The sequence below is a fragment of the Zingiber officinale genome, chromosome 6A, assembly GCF_018446385.1.
Source record: "Zingiber officinale cultivar Zhangliang chromosome 6A, Zo_v1.1, whole genome shotgun sequence".
In the NCBI taxonomy this organism is placed as follows: domain Eukaryota; kingdom Viridiplantae; phylum Streptophyta; class Magnoliopsida; order Zingiberales; family Zingiberaceae; genus Zingiber; species Zingiber officinale.
The window spans coordinates 137,489,579-137,507,482 of record NC_055997.1 but is presented as its reverse complement, the minus strand read 5'-3'; the positions used below and the strand labels follow the sequence as shown (position 1 = coordinate 137,507,482).

At 35.1% G+C, this 17,904-nt stretch overlaps 1 protein-coding gene across 1 annotated transcript; it reads left to right on the top strand.

Moving 5' to 3' along the window:
* Nucleotides 1–265: 265 nt before the first annotated feature.
* LOC121998291 (SUMO-conjugating enzyme SCE1) lies at nucleotides 266–15,467 on the top strand. The gene is made up of 5 exons (XM_042553143.1): nucleotides 266–427; nucleotides 523–606; nucleotides 14,718–14,870; nucleotides 14,959–15,072; nucleotides 15,160–15,467. The coding sequence occupies exons 1-5, from the start codon at nucleotides 359–361 to the stop codon at nucleotides 15,220–15,222; spliced, it is 483 nt and encodes a 160-aa protein (XP_042409077.1). The 5' UTR covers nucleotides 266–358; the 3' UTR covers nucleotides 15,223–15,467.
* Nucleotides 15,468–17,904: the final 2,437 nt, after the last annotated feature.

Here is a 17,904-nt window from a genome sequence, read left to right as displayed (position 1 = left end):
TTGGATCGTAAAAAAATAATCTAGAGAATCTCCTCTCTGACTACATGCCAATGTAGATTTTGTTTTAGTTTTAGTTTTATAGTTTTCGCCTTTCAAATTACTTTATGATAAAGTAAATTAATTAATGTCGATCATTTTTACCTTTACATTTTTTTTAAAAAAAATTCTATCAAACCGGTTCAGTTCATAAAATGGACTCTAATTCATATAGTGGCCACATTTTAAAGGTAAATTGAAATTTTTTTAATGAAAAGCAAAATTTTGGAAAACAAAAGAATCGCATAAAGCGAGTAAACTTGGAAAAAGGAACGAAAGTCGTCGGAGAAAGGAGAGAAGTGCGTGTTGTTGGTTGCGAAGGATGTCCGGAGGAATCGCCCGTGGTCGCCTCGCCGAGGAGCGCAAGGCCTGGCGTAAGAATCACCCCCATGTATGTGTACCCTTTTCCTCTTCCCCCTTCTCCTTATCCGAACACTTCTTTTGCCGTAGATCTTAACATGATATTTCTTGTTCCTGATTGTCTAGGGTTTTGTGGCGAAGCCCGAAACGCTTCCCGATGGCTCCGTTAATCTTATGACCTGGCAGTGCACCATCCCTGGCAAACAGGGGGTAAGTGTCTTCCTCGTTGATTGCTGCTCGTATGCAAAGATGCCATTTTTTTATAGTTTGGTTGCATGTCCAGCTATGTCTTCTTCAATTTGTCTGATCTTCACGTTCTTTGATTACTGGATTGTTATGTGTTCGTCTAGATGCAATCAATCGATGTGTTTCTGTTCAATTAGGTGATTGATAATTTTTTGTAAAGCTCTTGCAAATTCATGGAGCATGGTAGAGACTGTAGTTTTCCCAGATTGCTATGATCAGTGTTCTAAAACTTCACCATTTTTATTCAAATTGAATACTTTTCCATCCTAGATTATGTTCTGGAAACTGACGTTTACTGGGAAGAACCATCTTCTGCCTGTATGGAATTTTTAACTTATTTTATTCTGAAAGAACCATATTTATGTTTTAGTTGCCCTAAACTCACGGTAATGATTGTTTGTAAATTTAGAAGTTAGCTATAGTCATTCAGGAGGGAGGTGGAGGCCTATTGCCGTTGGTTTACTAACCAATGCAGAGAAAGGAACTAGCACCTAAACTATTATTTTTCTTATTTCACTGAACACAAGACATATTTCTGCTACTGTATGTCAAATTTTTTGTTTGGTCTCACACTTAATTCAATCCCCATGCATCTATAGGTGCACAACGTTTACATATAAAGATATAATAGTATCTGTGGTGTGCCATAAATAATTTTGCAGCATATTGTCCTTGTGAGCTCATTGTTGTTTAACATTTCACTTAATTTTTTTCTTCCCTTTAAAGTTGGGCATTCACATTGTTTCCTGTAATATGCATATATTGTTAAGATATGTAATTGATATCATTATCATGATGATGGAGGATGGTTTCAAAAATCTTTATAGAGTTCTTGGTTTTGTTCATGTCTTGAGCACTTCATATGGTGCCTTCTGTAATCAAATTACTTCTGATGAGAGTGGCTTGTCATCTTTGAATGATAAATTAGTTAGGACCATTAAAAACTTAATTCAGTCTTGCTAAGAACATCAATAGCCTGTTACTTGTGTAACAAACTGTCATGGGAATAACTTTTGGCCAACTGAATTGGTAGAATTAGGAAATTGACCTGCCTCAATGGCAGCGGCTGGTGGAACTTGAGATGCCCAGGAGATCCGGATATGAGTACCTCATGTATGCATGTGCACTTTGTACATGTGTATTTTATCTATTAACTTCTCTTTTAGTTTGGCTTTCTTTGAAGAGGTTGAACATGCACAGAAGGATGCTGAGTGATTTGGATTCTTTTTTTATATTCACTTATAACTAGACCCTGAATAGTTAGATCAATTCCATGACATTTTGCCCTGTCCTCTATCCGTATCCCATACATTCAGATGAGTTCATTTCTATTCACTTTTCTCTTATCATTCAGTCCAATTTTATGATGGTGCGGCTTTTCATTTTGTTTATGTTTGACTAGGGTTGGGTTGTGGATCAGGGAACAAAATTTATGCATAAAGGAAACATCTTGATGACATAGATACTTGTATCTTGCTGATTTCACCTATTGATCATCTAGCACTTTGTGTTTTCCTTTGGGTTTTCTTTATTAATTTACTTTCTATCTTCTAAAACACTTCTCTAGAAGTTTATTTTTTGTTTATTTATCTAATTTAATTATTAGATTTTGTGAAGGGGAGTCTTGGTGCAAAGGTAAAATTGCTAGGTTCGAATTGTGGAAACATCATCTTGCAATGCAGGATAAGGTTGCATATAATAAATTTAATATGATCCAACCCTTCTTTGAAACCGCGCATTGGCCAGAGCTTCATGAATCGTGGCCTTTTATTTAAACTAATTATAATAATAAATTTTATTTATCGTGAGAATTTCAAAATATACAATTCTAAAATTTTTTCTTTTGGATAAAAAGTAAGTGTAATTAGTCAAATAATTATAACTATTTTATATATATATATATATATATATATATATATATATATATATATATATATATATATATATTCATACTAAGATTTAATTCTGTCACGGCCCGAGGGTATATTTGTCCGCTAAACTGGACGGTACCCCCTATTGACAATATAGGAAATAATCGATATCAAACAAATTTAAGCTAACACAAACTCCAATGCAATATAATAACATCAAGTCACAAACGACAATACGTGTATGTATGTATGTATGAACATGTGATCATATTAAATTAACCAAAAACATAACTACAACATAAATATTCGATACAAAAGAAAACCAAAATTTCAAAACAGTGAAAGGTACACCAACAACTCAAACAACTGAAACAGAAATCCAACTCGAGTGGGACCGACAGCCAGGACCTTTGAGCGATACAACATCTCCTCTATCTATTAACCTGGAAGTCAAAGGAAAAATAAGGGGTAGTGAGTACACTCAGTGGGTAGAAGAAAATAGCACATGAATAATATACTGACAGGAGATCAAAGGATGCGATCTCAGATAAAGTGCTTACTAACCAACGTAAGTGCCCCAACATAATCCTCTACTAACTAAAAGTATAACCAATAACATGATACTACACTAACCTGCTCAATCAAGTATAACCAACAAATTGGGAGTACATACCGTACATCCAAAACCACCTGCATAAACTCAGCACATAACAAGCATATAACAAACGTATAACAAAATCATGACTGCACGCAACAACATGCTACCACGAATGGGTCTCGTGGGCAGCCAGGATATCTACTATCTGTGGGCGACAATACATACTACCACCATCTGATCCAGTGGGCAGATAGGGTGAGGTAGCTATCTAGCTCCTCAGCTACTGACTGCGGGCGACAATACACGCTACCAGTACTTGGTCCAGTGAGCAATCAGAGCACATGAATGCCACTATTTGCGGGCGACAATACACGCTACCACTATCTGATCTAGTGGGCAGACAGGATGTGTAACTATCTAGCTATGGACTGCGGGCAACAATAGACACTACCACTATCTGGTCTAGTGGGCAGTCCTATGTATCAACCACGAATGGGAGACAATAGTCGACAGGATAAACCAACGATCACTAACGACTCTCTCAACCACGAATGGGAGACAATGGTCGTTACGATATACCAACGGTCGATAAGTAGAAAATGAATAGTCACATCCAATATAACACTCTATAGCCACACCTTAGTCTAACCTCACTAGCGTATAGTCATAGGCCTAAATAACAAGGGTCTAGTAGGATACTCACTATCCTACACTACGGTATGAAATAACAAATAAAGCTTTAGCAAGATGCTCGATATCTTATACCTCGGTATGATCATCCTAACAATAAGTACAAATTCAAATCATCTACCAAAGGATCTTAGCAAAGTATCCAATGTCCTACACTATGGTATGATAATATTGTGCATACATATAAACACAATCACAAATAATAAACAAGACTACCTAGCTATCAACAATAGGTCAATATTTAAGGACAACCAATAAGGTATCAACTCAGGAGCAATATAAGACAGATTTAAAGTAGGCGAGTAACTGTAACCTCATCAAATATAGCAGTAAACAATCATGCACTATAATCAAAGCTATCAAGAAGATAAGTAGTATCTACCCACCTCAAATGTAGATCATATCATAATGGTCTTCAAGTCAAAGGATTTGTTTCAAGCTCCAATCCTCTCGTTACTTATTGTTCATCATCGTCGTCGCAAACGGCGGCCGAAGGTCATTGGAGATGGCTTGGGTGGCCGATGGTGAAATAGGTCCGGCTAAAGAGTGAGACGCGGCATCGGCGGCGAAGCGTTGCGGCAGTGTCGCACGGCTACTTGGCGTCAGATCGCGCGGAGCAACAATGCCTTGAGAAAGAAGAGACGTGGATGAGTGACCGGGCAATGGGTGCGGCGGCGTGAAAACACGGCACCGACGTTGGGGTTCGCGGCCAGTCGGCGCGACGACACACCCACCGGGGAACCTGCACGTGCACGAAGAGGAAACAACGAAGGAGCAACTTCCGGCGGTCGGGGAAGGACAGGGAAACGACGCCAACATCGCCGATCGCGTGGGCAAGGATGCGATGCCGGTGGTCGGAGCGCTGGCGACGTCGTGCGCGACGGGCAGATGCGGCTGTCGCGCATGTGGGGAGGGAGGAAGGAAATGCTAATTTGAACTTAGGATTTGATAATTGTAAACTTATGTTTATGTTTAATCAACTCCTCCTTTAAATAGATATTTAAAATCTAGAAAAATTTCAGTAAATTCCATAAATTTATATAAACTGGTTTATTGATAAATTATCCATTAAAAATATTTATTTCTCTTAAAATAATTTAATTATATCAATCTTTAATTATTTTAAATCCTTATCTATAATTTTTTTTTTTGGTATATTACAAATTCAATTAGGAAGGTATCATAAATTGGATTAACCTTTTTTCCTTCACTAGTTCAATCAAAGGATTGTTTCTATTCCGTATCCTGGTTTTCCAGTTGGTATATTTATATATTTTTCTTTTTCTAATGCTACCCAGTGCTCATTATATGAAGTGGTATTACGATCACATGTAAAACCCATATTTAATTGGTATTGAACTCATCTAGTAATTTTATTGATGTGATAAAAAAATATGTATGATTATGTACTTATCACTATAAGAGCGACTAGAAATGTAATAGATGATTTATTTTTATAACCATAGGTTTACATCTAGCATCAACTTAAGTTTGTATACTTTTATGTTAGTAAATGAATGCGCCAACCATATATATGTATTTGCAAAACAATATTGTATTAATTGTTAAGAATAGCAATAGAAGGAATTTGAAAGGTGAATTATGGAGAAAAAACTTTAGAAACTAGAGGTTTCTAGCAAGGTTTAAAATTTCGACCCATGCCGAGATTTCGGGTTCGTATCGTGCCGTGCCGATATGGTTTCGATATTTTTTAAATATAAAATATATTAATTAAGAATAAAAACTAATCTAAATATTTAAAATACAAAAATAAAATATTTTTAAATATATATATATATATATATATATATATATATATATATATATATATATATATATATATAATTAAAGTAATAGTTTTATTAGGGTTTAGTTAAGCCTATTTAAAATATCCGTGCTATAGCTAGGAGTTGATTGAAATTATTAAACTATGTTTATTTAATTTTATTGTTTGAACTGTTATGCTTGCGAGAAGACTCTGTCGTAGTCGCGAGGCTTGCGCGACTAGTCCACCGCGATTGATTGCACGATGAGTTTGCCATGGCCGCTGGGCTCTCACGATGAGTCTGCCGCGACCTCTGGGCTCTTGCTACGAGTCCATCTCGGGGCGCGTGTGATAGTCCATTGCGGTAGGTGGGATCGCGCGATGAGTCCGCCGCTGCGAGACTCGTGCGACGAGTCCACCGCCGCGGGGCTCGCGCGACAAGTCCACCGCCGCAGGGCTCGCGCGACGAATCCGCCGCCGCAGGGCTCGCGCGACGAGTCCGCTGCCGCGGGGCGTACACAACCAATCCGCTGCGGCCTCGGGGCTCTCGCGACGAGTCTACCGCGGCCTCAGGGCTCGTTTGACAAGTCAACTACAAGGCCGCCGCCGCGGAGCTTGCACAAGAAGTCCACTGTGGCCTCAAGGCTCGCACGATGTCTTCTCCGTGGGGCTAGCATGATGCCTCTGAGTTCAGCCATGAGCCTCTGAACCTTTGGAATGTCGTTGCCGGTTTTGGTCTGCAGGCAGAACGGTAGGTTCCGCCTGTTTTGCCCAGTGAGGAACGGTATTTTAAACCATGGTTTCAAGTTAAGTGGAACTAAGATTGAGTTTAGTGGTTAAGATTAAGATGAATAGATATGAAATGCCTATTAGGATTTTATATATATTGGATTATAATTTAATGAGGTATTGATGAAGATATCATTAATATGCTATGAATGAATGTTGAAAACAAAAAAGTGTTTTGAGCCTTGTGTGGTGTGCTCCTCAGTGTTGTTAGAGACGTGAGGCGTAATGTTGCTTGAGACGCGAGGCACGCCGAGGCGCAAAGGGCTCCTAGAGCCTGAGGTGCTCGCGAGGCACGCCCGAGGCACGAGGCGCGCCTCTCTTGAACATGAGGTTGATTACTAAACTACTAACACACTCATATAATATGCCATATATGATAACTATTAATATTCCACACACACACAAATATCAAACCACTAGCCATAAGACTAGTGGTTTTAAAAAACTTGTCGTTTTCGTTTTAAAAAACAAGAGCACGTAGCAAAAAATGAAATAGACAGAAACGGAAAAAGATACGAACACAAGGATTTATTTGGTTCGGAGCCTATAATGACTCCAACTCCAAGACTCAGGTCTCGTGAACCTATCGATGAGTAATCCATTAAATATTAAATACCTCTTCTGGAATCGCCGGAAGAGGGGATCGAGTACAGAAAGAGTCGAAGAAGTGTAACACGCTGCACTTCTCGTTTGTATAAATTAAGTATAGTAATTAACTTTTGTTACCAAACACTGTTTGTAGTTGGTCGGCTCGAGCTCGGTGTTTGGGTGACTCCTCAACGGCAATTGGACGCAGCAACGTCGTAGCAGAGTTATAGCAGGAAGCCGGAGCAGTCGGAAGGCCAATCGGACGCTTAGAAGCTCGTATGGAAGTTGTGTTCAAAGCCTTGGGCGAGCACCTCTTTTATAAGATGTGGAAGGCGCCTTCCATAGCGTTGAAGGTGCCTCCAGCGATAAAAACTTATCCCGAACAACTCGCTCCTTATCTGCGACGAAGTCTGAATTTTATCGGAAGACGTCTTCCATAGCACCAAAGGCGCCTTCACAATGTGAAGGCGCCTTCCCATGTACAGGAAGGCGTCTTCCTTCACCTCGAAGGCACAAAATGTGTTAGTCCAAAACCAAAACATCTAACCTACAAAACAAAGTTTAGCACAGTAATAATAAGCAATAATAATTAGTTCTTGTCCTCCCAGGATCAGGAACTAGTCAAGGTTCCAGTTTAGGGATCCAAAATGGACCTAAATTGGACCGACGCCGAGACGCGTCCTCACTAGGTCACTCTTCTCCAATGACTTAACTCACTTACCAACTTGATGTCTGTTGACTAGCCTCTTGATCCACCAAGTCTTCATGCTAGTTGTCAGGTCTGCAAACCCAACTTGACTTCGGCCGGTTGTTAGGTCCCGCGGACCCAGGTGTCAGGTCCTCCAGACCCGTCAACTCCTGCACACTTGGTAAAGCAATTAGATCACAAAAACACCTAACTTAACTCATTTGTCATTCATCAAAACCTGAGTTAGACCTTTAGTGCAAACTGCACCAATAGTATTTCCCTTCTCGACTTGTTTAGGCCTAGCATGTGAACTAGAGGCCATGGATACGATGTTTTTTCCTCTAGTACAATATTCAGGCTCTTCAGCTCCACTAGCCCTAGCAACGACATTCCATGTCAAGTCATCATCTTCAAAAACCAACTTATCTTCTTCATTATCACTTTCTCCATCCATTCTATCCATCAACCATTTATTATTGTTATCAATATCTGTCAAAGAAATGGGATAATCTGATCACGTGCATCATACCGAAGTTTTTAGGCACGATTGTATTTCACAAATACTAAATTATTTAAGTGTTGCGGAGATAGCCTATTCCTTTTTTTACCGTGAATCTACAAAATGTCAAAAATCACAATAAGTATAATAAAATAGCAAAGAATATTTTCTATTTATAAAAGTAACATACTAATAGTATTATACATTTATATTTATTACATACTTGTTCAAATACACTCTAATTGCGCTCACAGCCAGAAGCACTACAAGTGAGGCTAGACACTTTAATAGCTAACTTTTGCAATTCTAGGGTATTTGCTCCGTAGCATTCCCACCATTCTGTTGGAGATAATGCTCTTCTATCTCTAATTGTCACATTCCTCTCAAATAACCCTTCTGCCTTTCGATATATAGAGAGTTGGGTAGTGATTTTATCTTGCTAAGCAGTGCTTGAAACCAATCTCTCCATAGTTTCAAACAAACCATTTACCACTTCTCCACATATATTTGAATCCGTGTATAAATAAAAATATTCTGAATTTAAATAATGTCCTACAGTATGCGGAGGCCGATGACGTTTGCATTCTCATCTCTGATTAATGATCTCAAGCACTTTGTATTTCTCCTCAAAGACTTTCATAATTGTTTCTTTTGCAATCAACCAGAACACGGACACATTGAGTAAAGGGTCATATATCTTTAAAATATGCACAAGATTGCTCCAAAATCTAGGTGTCATGATGATTTTAGCTACCTTTTTCCCCCTAGCTTCTTTTGTCCATTTACTCTCTGTCCAATCATTTGAAATGAACATTTTTCTTAAATTTTGCTTCTGTAGGTTCATCCTTTCAAGAGTAAGAAAAGTAGTAGTAAATCTTGTGACACCTGACCGACAAATCTCTTTTTGTCTTGTGAATTGCCTCAGCATATTTACCATACCTGAGCGAACATAAATGTAGGCATTCACACTCATTGCCTTCTTCAATGTTGCTTTAAGATCAAGTCGACGCAGTGAGCAGCACAAGGAGTCCAATACAAGTGTGACATTTTTACTTCTAATAATTTTCCTACAAAAGAAATTAGGAATCTAAATAAGTTTAACATATATAAGAAAAAGCATATTGATAAGAAAGAATTAAATAGATTCTTACCAGCAAGCACATTGTTACTTGCACTATCCGTAACAACTTGAACAACATTTGCTTCTTCTACATGTTCCACAAATCGATCAAGCAACTGAAATATTTTCTCTCCAGTCTTTACATAATCAGAAACATCAATCGATTCGATGAAAAACTGAACCTTTAGAAGAATTCACTAAAAAAATTAATCAATGTCCTCTGCCTTTTGTATATCCACCCATTTACCATCAAACTACAACCATACTTGGCCCATTCTGTTTCACACGACTTAATGTAATCATTTGTCACACTATTAACAACCTTTTTTAACCCGCACCTCATGATAACTAGGCCCTTTTAGACCTACATCATATTGGCCAACCAATTCCAACATCCTTTTGAAGCTTGAATAGTTAACGACATTAAAGGACTTGCCGCATCATACATCCACTCAGTTATGATCATACAAGCTTTTTCCCTCAATTCTTTCTTGTATGCCTCATTTATCGCAGTTTGCCTCTCTTTACCCTTTTCACTTTCAACATTTTTGTGCACATTTGGAGCAAAATACGTATCCATTGAACTTATTTGTCTTGGCCTTTTTTGCATATTCACTGATCTAGAACTCGGCATAGCTTTAGCTCCAATATCATCCATATCAATATCATCACCAAGAGAGTCTACATCCTCAAAGTCCAATGTCGCAAGTTTAATAAGATTACTTTTCTCCGTATTTTTCTCCATGAAATTTTTAATTTCTTCATGTACATGAGCCAGACATCTTTTGCAAATCGTAGTATTTCGAAACCCCCTAACAAGATGTTTTGCATGATAGATATCCCCTTTTGTAACTTCTTGACAAAAGTTACAAATCAAGTCATTTTTGTTATCCGGATTAATTCTTTGAAAATAATTCCATGCTGGATCTTTTGATGCATATGTTGGAGCATCACTATTATCTTCCATGATAATTGAACAAGAAAATAGCTTGAAAAATCAAAAACAAAATAAAATCAACACTCTACCAGCAATAGAAAAACATGATAAAAAAATTGGAAAAACAAGAAAAAAGCCAAAACCGGACAGCAGCAAGAACACGAACCAGCAACTCAGCAAGAAGAAAAGAAGAAAAAGAAAAGAAGATACCAGAACAATGAGAAGGAGAAGAAGAAGTAGAAGAAGAAGAATAAGAAGAGAAGAAAAGAAAATAGAAGAAGAGAAGAAGAAGATAATAGAAGAAAAAGAAAAAGAGAAGAAGAAGAACAGGAAAAAAAAAATGAAAAAACACATACCTAGGTATGGCGGTGCGACTTACGCAACGGTGGCGGCGGATGGAAATGCTCCGGGTAGGCTCGGGTTCAGGTTTCTTCTTCTTGCGTTCTTTTCTTCTTCCCTTTTATCATTTTCTTCTCCGTGCCCTGATTCCAAACCAAATGAAATGTTTTTTTTTTGGTTAAAAATCCAGAAATTGTTCACGAGACGTCCCTTGATCGCCCCTCAGTTGAGGTGCAAAGGCGCACTAAGCGCGCCCAGGCGCACGCTTGACGAACAATACCCACCTCGTGTGGGAAAAGATACTTTTCCCAGCGCCTTGTGCTCCTCATGCCTCGAGCGCGCCTTGGGAACGCCTTTAACAACACAAGTGCTCCTTAAAGTAAAAGGAAAATTTTGTAAGATTGTGGTATGACATCCCAACAATCGGAGTGCTAGACTATCAGGAGATAATACACATGAAAAGTTAATAAAATATTGATGACAACCCTACCATAGATGTGTTTGGTCACTAGAAATGACAAAAATAAAAATATTGTAATATTAGAGAGAAATTAGCTCTAATAGTTACTAAAATAAACTTAGATAAAATGAGTTGAAATGGTATATAGACATTTCAAACATAATCAATAGATTGTATGGTTAAAGGAGTTGGATTAGAGCAGGTGTAGAAAGTAGAGGCCTAAGAAAATTTTCTTTAATGTACCCAAAAAAATGATATAGCAGATTTGAATATGCATAAAGCTCAATGGAAGATAAGATGAACCACAACTAGATTTGGATGTTGTGTTAAACTTCTAGATTTTTTTTTATACATGTCGCTTGTTCATTGATAGACATCTTGCTAGATTTTCCTTCCCTTTCTCTTTTACCTCCAAAGGAAGGTAAATTGTAGTTGGTTTTTTTTTCTTGCTTTATTTCGTGTCAAGTTTGCTTCACTCATAAAGCACCTGTCTTCTTGCTTTCTATTTGTTCATGAATACTTTTTATAGATTCCGTCATTAATACTTTTTACTCTTCTTTCAACTTAATAATTGGTGGTAAAATATTTAGTCAATTAGTGTTGTTTCTATATGATTTTCTCAAACTGTCTCTTGCAAAGCTTGAAATTGATACTGTTCGATTTTGATATTTGATTATATGTTTTGTGTTGTTTGCGCTTTGACACTTGACATATATTAGCATGTTCCAAGCATGCCGAGATGATTTAAAATGAGGTTTGTTCTATAATCCTCATTCACTTAGCTCTTCTATTTCCAAATTGAAATATATAACAATTCAAAAATACATTAAATTGAAACTTTAGAGCAATAATTTTTGAACATTACAAGCGACACAGTGTAAATTATAACATATGATTATATTTTAACTTATAATTGAAGAATTACTTGTGTATTATCTTACTCAATAAATTATTGTTAAAAATAATACTTGTAAATTATAATTATTAGAACATAAGAAACTAATATTGATTAGTAAGATAGAGTTAATTATTTAAAATATTAATATTTACCAATATACATAATATAAATTTAAAGTTAATTGTTAAATGTAGTTTATATTGAAGTTATAAATATAGCTTAATTATTCTGTATAGCTGTTTTAGATTTGTAACTTAACTATAACTTACTATTAGAAGCCAACAAGTCATAACTTATAGCTTAAATATTACTGATTAATTAGTACGTATAGCCTAAAGCCATTGGAGAAAAACAGCTGGGAAAAGAAAAGGGTTAGGAAAAAGTAGTTCTATTGGAACAGAGGGAAGGGAAGATGGATTAAACTTAAATTTAAAACTTTATTTGGTTAAAAAAGTAAATTCAAAATAGATTTGAACAAATAAATTTGTTTTTTTTTAAGGTATGATTTGAGCACTATTGCATGCAAAAGTTTTGTTTTCCTCTCAAATTGAATTTAGCTGGGAAAAGAAAAGGGTTAGGAAAAAGTAGTTCTATTGGAACAGAGGGAAGGGAAGATGGATTAAACTTAAATTTAAAACTTTATTTGGTTAAAAAAGTAAATTTAAAATAGATTTGAACAAATAAATTTGTTTTTTTTAAGGTATGATTTGAGCACCATTGCATGCAAAAGTTTTGTTTTCCTCTCAAATTGAATTTAAATAATATAGAAGAAAAGTGAGAGAAATCGCTAGTATTTTCCTTCCCTTTCTATTTTGCCTCCTAAGGAAGGTAACGTGCAGTTGGGGAATTTTTTCTCTCACTTTATTTCGTGTCAAGTTTCCTTCACTCATAAAACACATGCCTTCTTTTTTTAATCTTATTGATAATAATTTTTATAGATTTCCTCATTAATATTTTTTGCACTTCTTCCAACTTAATAATTTGTGGTCACTACATTATGAAAATATTTAGTCAGTCAGTACCATTTTTATAGAAATGGCTTTCTCAAATTGTCTCTTGCAAATTTTGAAATTGCATACCATTCCGGATTTTGACCTTTGACTATAGAGTTTTGGTATCGTCCATGCCATGCTGACACTCAACGAACATTAGCACGCTCCAAGCATTCCGAGATGAAGTAAATTGAGGTTTAGTACATTAAATTGAAACTTTGAAACAATGATTTTATGAATATTACAAACAATAGGTTGTAAATTACAACATATAATTAATATTTTAATTTATATCTTAAGTTATTACTTGTGTATAATCTTACTCAATAATTATTGTTAAAAATAATACTCATAAATTATAATTTATAGAACATGAGAAATTAATAATAATTATTAAAATGGAGTTAATTATCTAAAATATTAACATTAACCTATATACATCATATACATTTAAACTTAATTGTTATGTTTAGTTTATATTAAAGTTATAAATACAGCTTAATTATTCTGTATAGTTGTTTTAGAATTGTAACTTAATTATAACTTACGACTATAAGCTTACAAGTTATAACTTATACCTGAAATATTACTCATTAAATAGTACATATAACCTTAAGGCATTGGGAAAAAACTGGCTAGGGAAAGAAAGGGGTTAGGGAAAGGTAGTTCTCTTGGAGGGAAGGAAAGAGGGAGGAAACTTAAATTTTAAAATTTTAAAAACTTTGTTTGGTAAAAAAATAAATTAAAAATAGATTTGAAAAAATAACCTTGATTTTAAGGTAAGATTTGAGCACAATTGCACGCAGAAGTTTTATTTTTCTCTCAAATCGAATTGAAGTAATATAGAAGAAAAGTGAGAAATCATTAGTATTTTCCTTTCCTTTCTCTTTGGCCTTCAAAGGAAGAAAGGTAAGTTGGGAATTTTTTCTCACTTTATTTCATGTCAAGTTTCCCTCACTCAAAATAGATGTCTTGTTTTTTTGTTTGTCGTATTCATTAACAAATTAGGATTAATTAATAAGCACTTATACTTTATAAATTAAATCTATAATTGTATTAAATAAGTCAGGATTAATATTTTAAATTTCATAATAATTATTATTTGTTATATAAACTTATATTCTAACTTTATTAAACCCCCACTCACCTTGTCAATACCACTCGTTATCTTGGGTACTGCCTACAATGAGCTTTCCTACTGCGAAGAACCACCTTTCTTCCCCTCCCACCTCTCCTCTACTTCTAGTTGATGCTCTTTGCTTCTATCTGGGTACGAGTATTTACTTTATCCAACCTCTTCTCTTTGTTTTGGTCAATAAGACAAAAATGGGTTGGTATTCTGATACCATTTGGAATTGCCTTGGTTTTGGTCCACATGGATGGCATGAGCAGCAGAGTAGTATTTGCTTATGCCAACCATTGTCTGGTCTCGTTTCCCGCACAGAATGATTAATCTTGGTAGTGCCAGTTGGGGTGGCTCTTGATTTTATTCCATGGTCTCTGACACTTGTCTTTTGGATTTCATCATCGGAACTTGAAGTCGTAGACATGGGCTACTTCAACCAATTGTAAATAGGCATGTAAGTGAGCAATTAAAATGGCTTAAAATTTCTTCCATTTAAGTTACTTTTCCCGATGACAACTTTGTACCACCTGTCTGTTGAACCAGTGCAATTTTTGTCTCCGGTTTAACATTCAAGAATAAATTATTTGACAAGTTTTTAGTTACTTTTTAATATTCCCAACTCTTCTAATAAGGAGCCTTTTATTTTATTTTATTAAAAAATTACATATGACTGAAACAAAAATACTGAAGCAATGTTTGCCATTTACTGCTGCAGACGGATTGGGAAGGTGGTTATTTTCCTCTTACTCTTCTTTTCAGTGAGGACTACCCGAGCAAACCTCCCAAATGCAAGTTTCCTGCAGGTTTTTTCCACCCCAATGTCTATCCTTCCGGAACTGTGTGCCTATCAATTCTCAACGAAGACTATGTAAGCGAACCATGGAAATCTTGATGAGATTTCACGCTGTCATCCTTTTTGATGTGAGGATAGCATAATTATTTGCACTGTCTCTCAGGGATGGAGACCAGCCATTACTGTGAAACAGATTTTAGTGGGGATACAAGATCTGCTTGATCAGCCAAATCCTGCTGACCCGGCTCAGACAGACGGTTATCATCTATTTATCCAGGTTTTGGATATTTCATCCTTGGTTCTCATTGATATTTTATCGTCTTTAATAAGATTGGTTCTTTGATAACAGTCGTAGAATTTGCAGGATCCAGTCGAGTATAAGAAGAGGGTTCGTCAGCAAGCTAAACAGTATCCAGCGCTGATCTAATGTGAGCCTTGTGATTATATTCGCTACTATTTGTCATCGAACTCTTTGAATGCGATTGGACAAGAACGATGTGTTCTTATACAGCAACAAACGGTATATATTGTTCAAAACTAACTGATCAGGGCATGGTTGTTTTGGTTGCCTTTCACTAGCAAACCTAATTGATGAGTAACTCGTCTGTATTTAAGGTCATCCGCCAGGATGTGGAGTTGTATGCTATTTCACAAGACTGTTGCTTTGGTTCCTGCTTGTCGTGCTGAAATTTTCATATGCGAGTATTCTAAGGGGAGTCGAAGCATTCTAGCTTCATGGAAGTATTTCTTAATTGCTGTCTTCCAAATGGCCGTTGCTTAGGTGGGAGGTGGCCAGCAATCGCACTGTCTGTCTTAGGTGGTGCTTAGGCGGTCAAAGATTAGAGCTTGGTGAGGCGGGCGAGATGGCGGGTGAGGCAGTAGATGAGACGGATAACAAAATTTTAAAATCTTAGATATATTAATGCATTTTCTAACCCTTTCAAAATATAAATAGTTCCACCAAATCACCCATAATCGATTTCCTTTCTGCCTGGAACCAACCCCGCCACTGAGCATATTAGGTGAGCTTTTATATATTTCTAATAAGTTTTTATTTTAAATTTTTATTTAATTATTGAAGATTAATGACGGAAAATAAAAAACAATCGAAGATAGAAATTAAAGTTAAAGTTTAGTGATATTATTTGGGATTATGAGGTATTGTATTGTAAAGAAAAAAAAGATTGGATCACATGTAAATTGGATGAGAGACTTATTAAGGAAGGAATTTATTGGATGAAGCACTGTCTAACTATGTAAAGAATGATGATTATTTATAATATTATATATAAAAAATAATATAAAGAATTTTAACTGCCTAGGCGACGAGCAGTTATTGACTGTTATACCCCTGTGTATCGTTATTTACAACAATGCTTAATTGTACTTTAAAAAGTCTTTAATGGATTTAAAAAGTTATTGGTGGATTTAAAATGTTCTGAATTTGAAAAAGTTTCTAGCCACTATAGTGGTATTTGATTATGATCATAGAAGGATTGCAGATATTTTGCAGCATATCAGATCAGATTAGAGATGAGATCCTCTCTTCGAAAATAATATGTTTTCATGTCTCTTCGTCGATCGGATGATTATGATATTTCCGTGATGTACATTGCATCTTAGAAATGTGATTTAGTTCGTCCGATCGATAAGGAGACATGAGAACACATTATTTTTGGGACAGAGAATCTCATCTCAGTTTTTCATCTGTTCAAATAGTCTTTTTGCAGTATTGAGAGGCACTTGTACTTTAAATTACCCTGCAGTTGAGTTCAAATGCCTTTAGAATAAATTGTCTCAAAATGTAAAATAAATGCCTCAAGAAATTTTTTTGTTGAATAGGTTGTTATTTATATCTGGTTGATATTTTTCCTATGATTAAGCAGAATTATGTCTTTAACATTCGATTAAAATTTTTTTTTAAAAAAATAAATAATTGAAGGCCAATATAGAGATATAACTTAGAATAAGATTATTTTAATGACATATTATGGTTATTTAGGATCCTCTGTGATTTCTTATAAATGTAAAACATATTTTAACATTTAAATAAAATTTAGTTAAAATTTAATGGCACTAAAATAGAGCAATTACTTTGTTTAGATGCATTAATCATATATATCATAGTTATTTTGGACCAAATACCCATTGTTTCCCATAATTATTTATATAATACCATGTAAAAAATCATTAAACAACTAAATATACAAAAATAAGATGATAATAATAAATAATTAAATATTCTATATTATTGAGGTATAATGAGGTTTAAAATTAAGAATGAACGTCAAAAAATATTTTATCTCAATTTTAACCATTTGGTTTGATGGTTAAGTTATTGATTATGTTAATGAATGAGAGCTCTCAACTTTAAAACCCTCTCATTATAATTTTTTTTAAAAAATATTTACAAGTTATTTTAAAAAATAATCTATTGGTCACAAATGATGGTCTAACCTAATTGTCAATGGTGCTAGCTAGCCAACAAGAAGAACTAGCAATGTTTCGTCCTGGTGCTCTAACCAATTTACTGTTGGCAATGCTCTGGTCATGTTAAGGAATTTTCTAGGAATATAGTATAAGTGATATTAAGGATTTTAAATTATTTTTTTTTAAAAAATAATAGAGCTCTAGTAGGACAATTATAAGAAACAAGATCATTCATGAGAAAAATATAGGTCAAAAATCAAAAAAAATTTTAATCAAATCATTAAATAGATATTCTATGTTGATTTTTTATTAAAAAGATACTCTATCTTCTTATAAAATGACACAGATACATTTTGATCCATTGTTTACTTTTGACACATGCATATTTCTGACACACATCTCCCACCTAAATCTTGATTCAAAATGGTGTTGCAGTAACTATGTCATAGTAGCTCTTTTACGGTTATAGTAGTTACGATTTTATAACTATTATAATATGAAAAATAATTATAATAAAGAGGACTAAAGTTTTTTAAAACTCTCCAAAAGATTTTAATTGATGTTTTTTGAATCTAAGATAAGGTCGTTATGAATCGAGAAACTAATCTGATGTGTATATCTTTGAATTCGATTCTAATAAATTAATCCAAGTCTGAGTTGAGAAACTAATCTGATGCGT

What these genes read in the sequence shown, in the direction of transcription:
- LOC121998291 (XM_042553143.1), top strand. Translation starts at nt 359, where the DNA reads ATGTCCGGAGGAATCGCCCGTGGTCGCCTCGCCGAGGAGCGCAAGGCC. An exon ending in CCATCCCTGGCAAACAGGGG is followed by an intron (nt 607 to 14,717) that starts GTAAGTGTCTTC and finishes TTACTGCTGCAG; the next exon opens with ACGGATTGGGAAGGTGGTTA. An exon ending in CAATTCTCAACGAAGACTAT is followed by an intron (nt 14,871 to 14,958) that starts GTAAGCGAACCA and finishes ACTGTCTCTCAG; the next exon opens with GGATGGAGACCAGCCATTAC.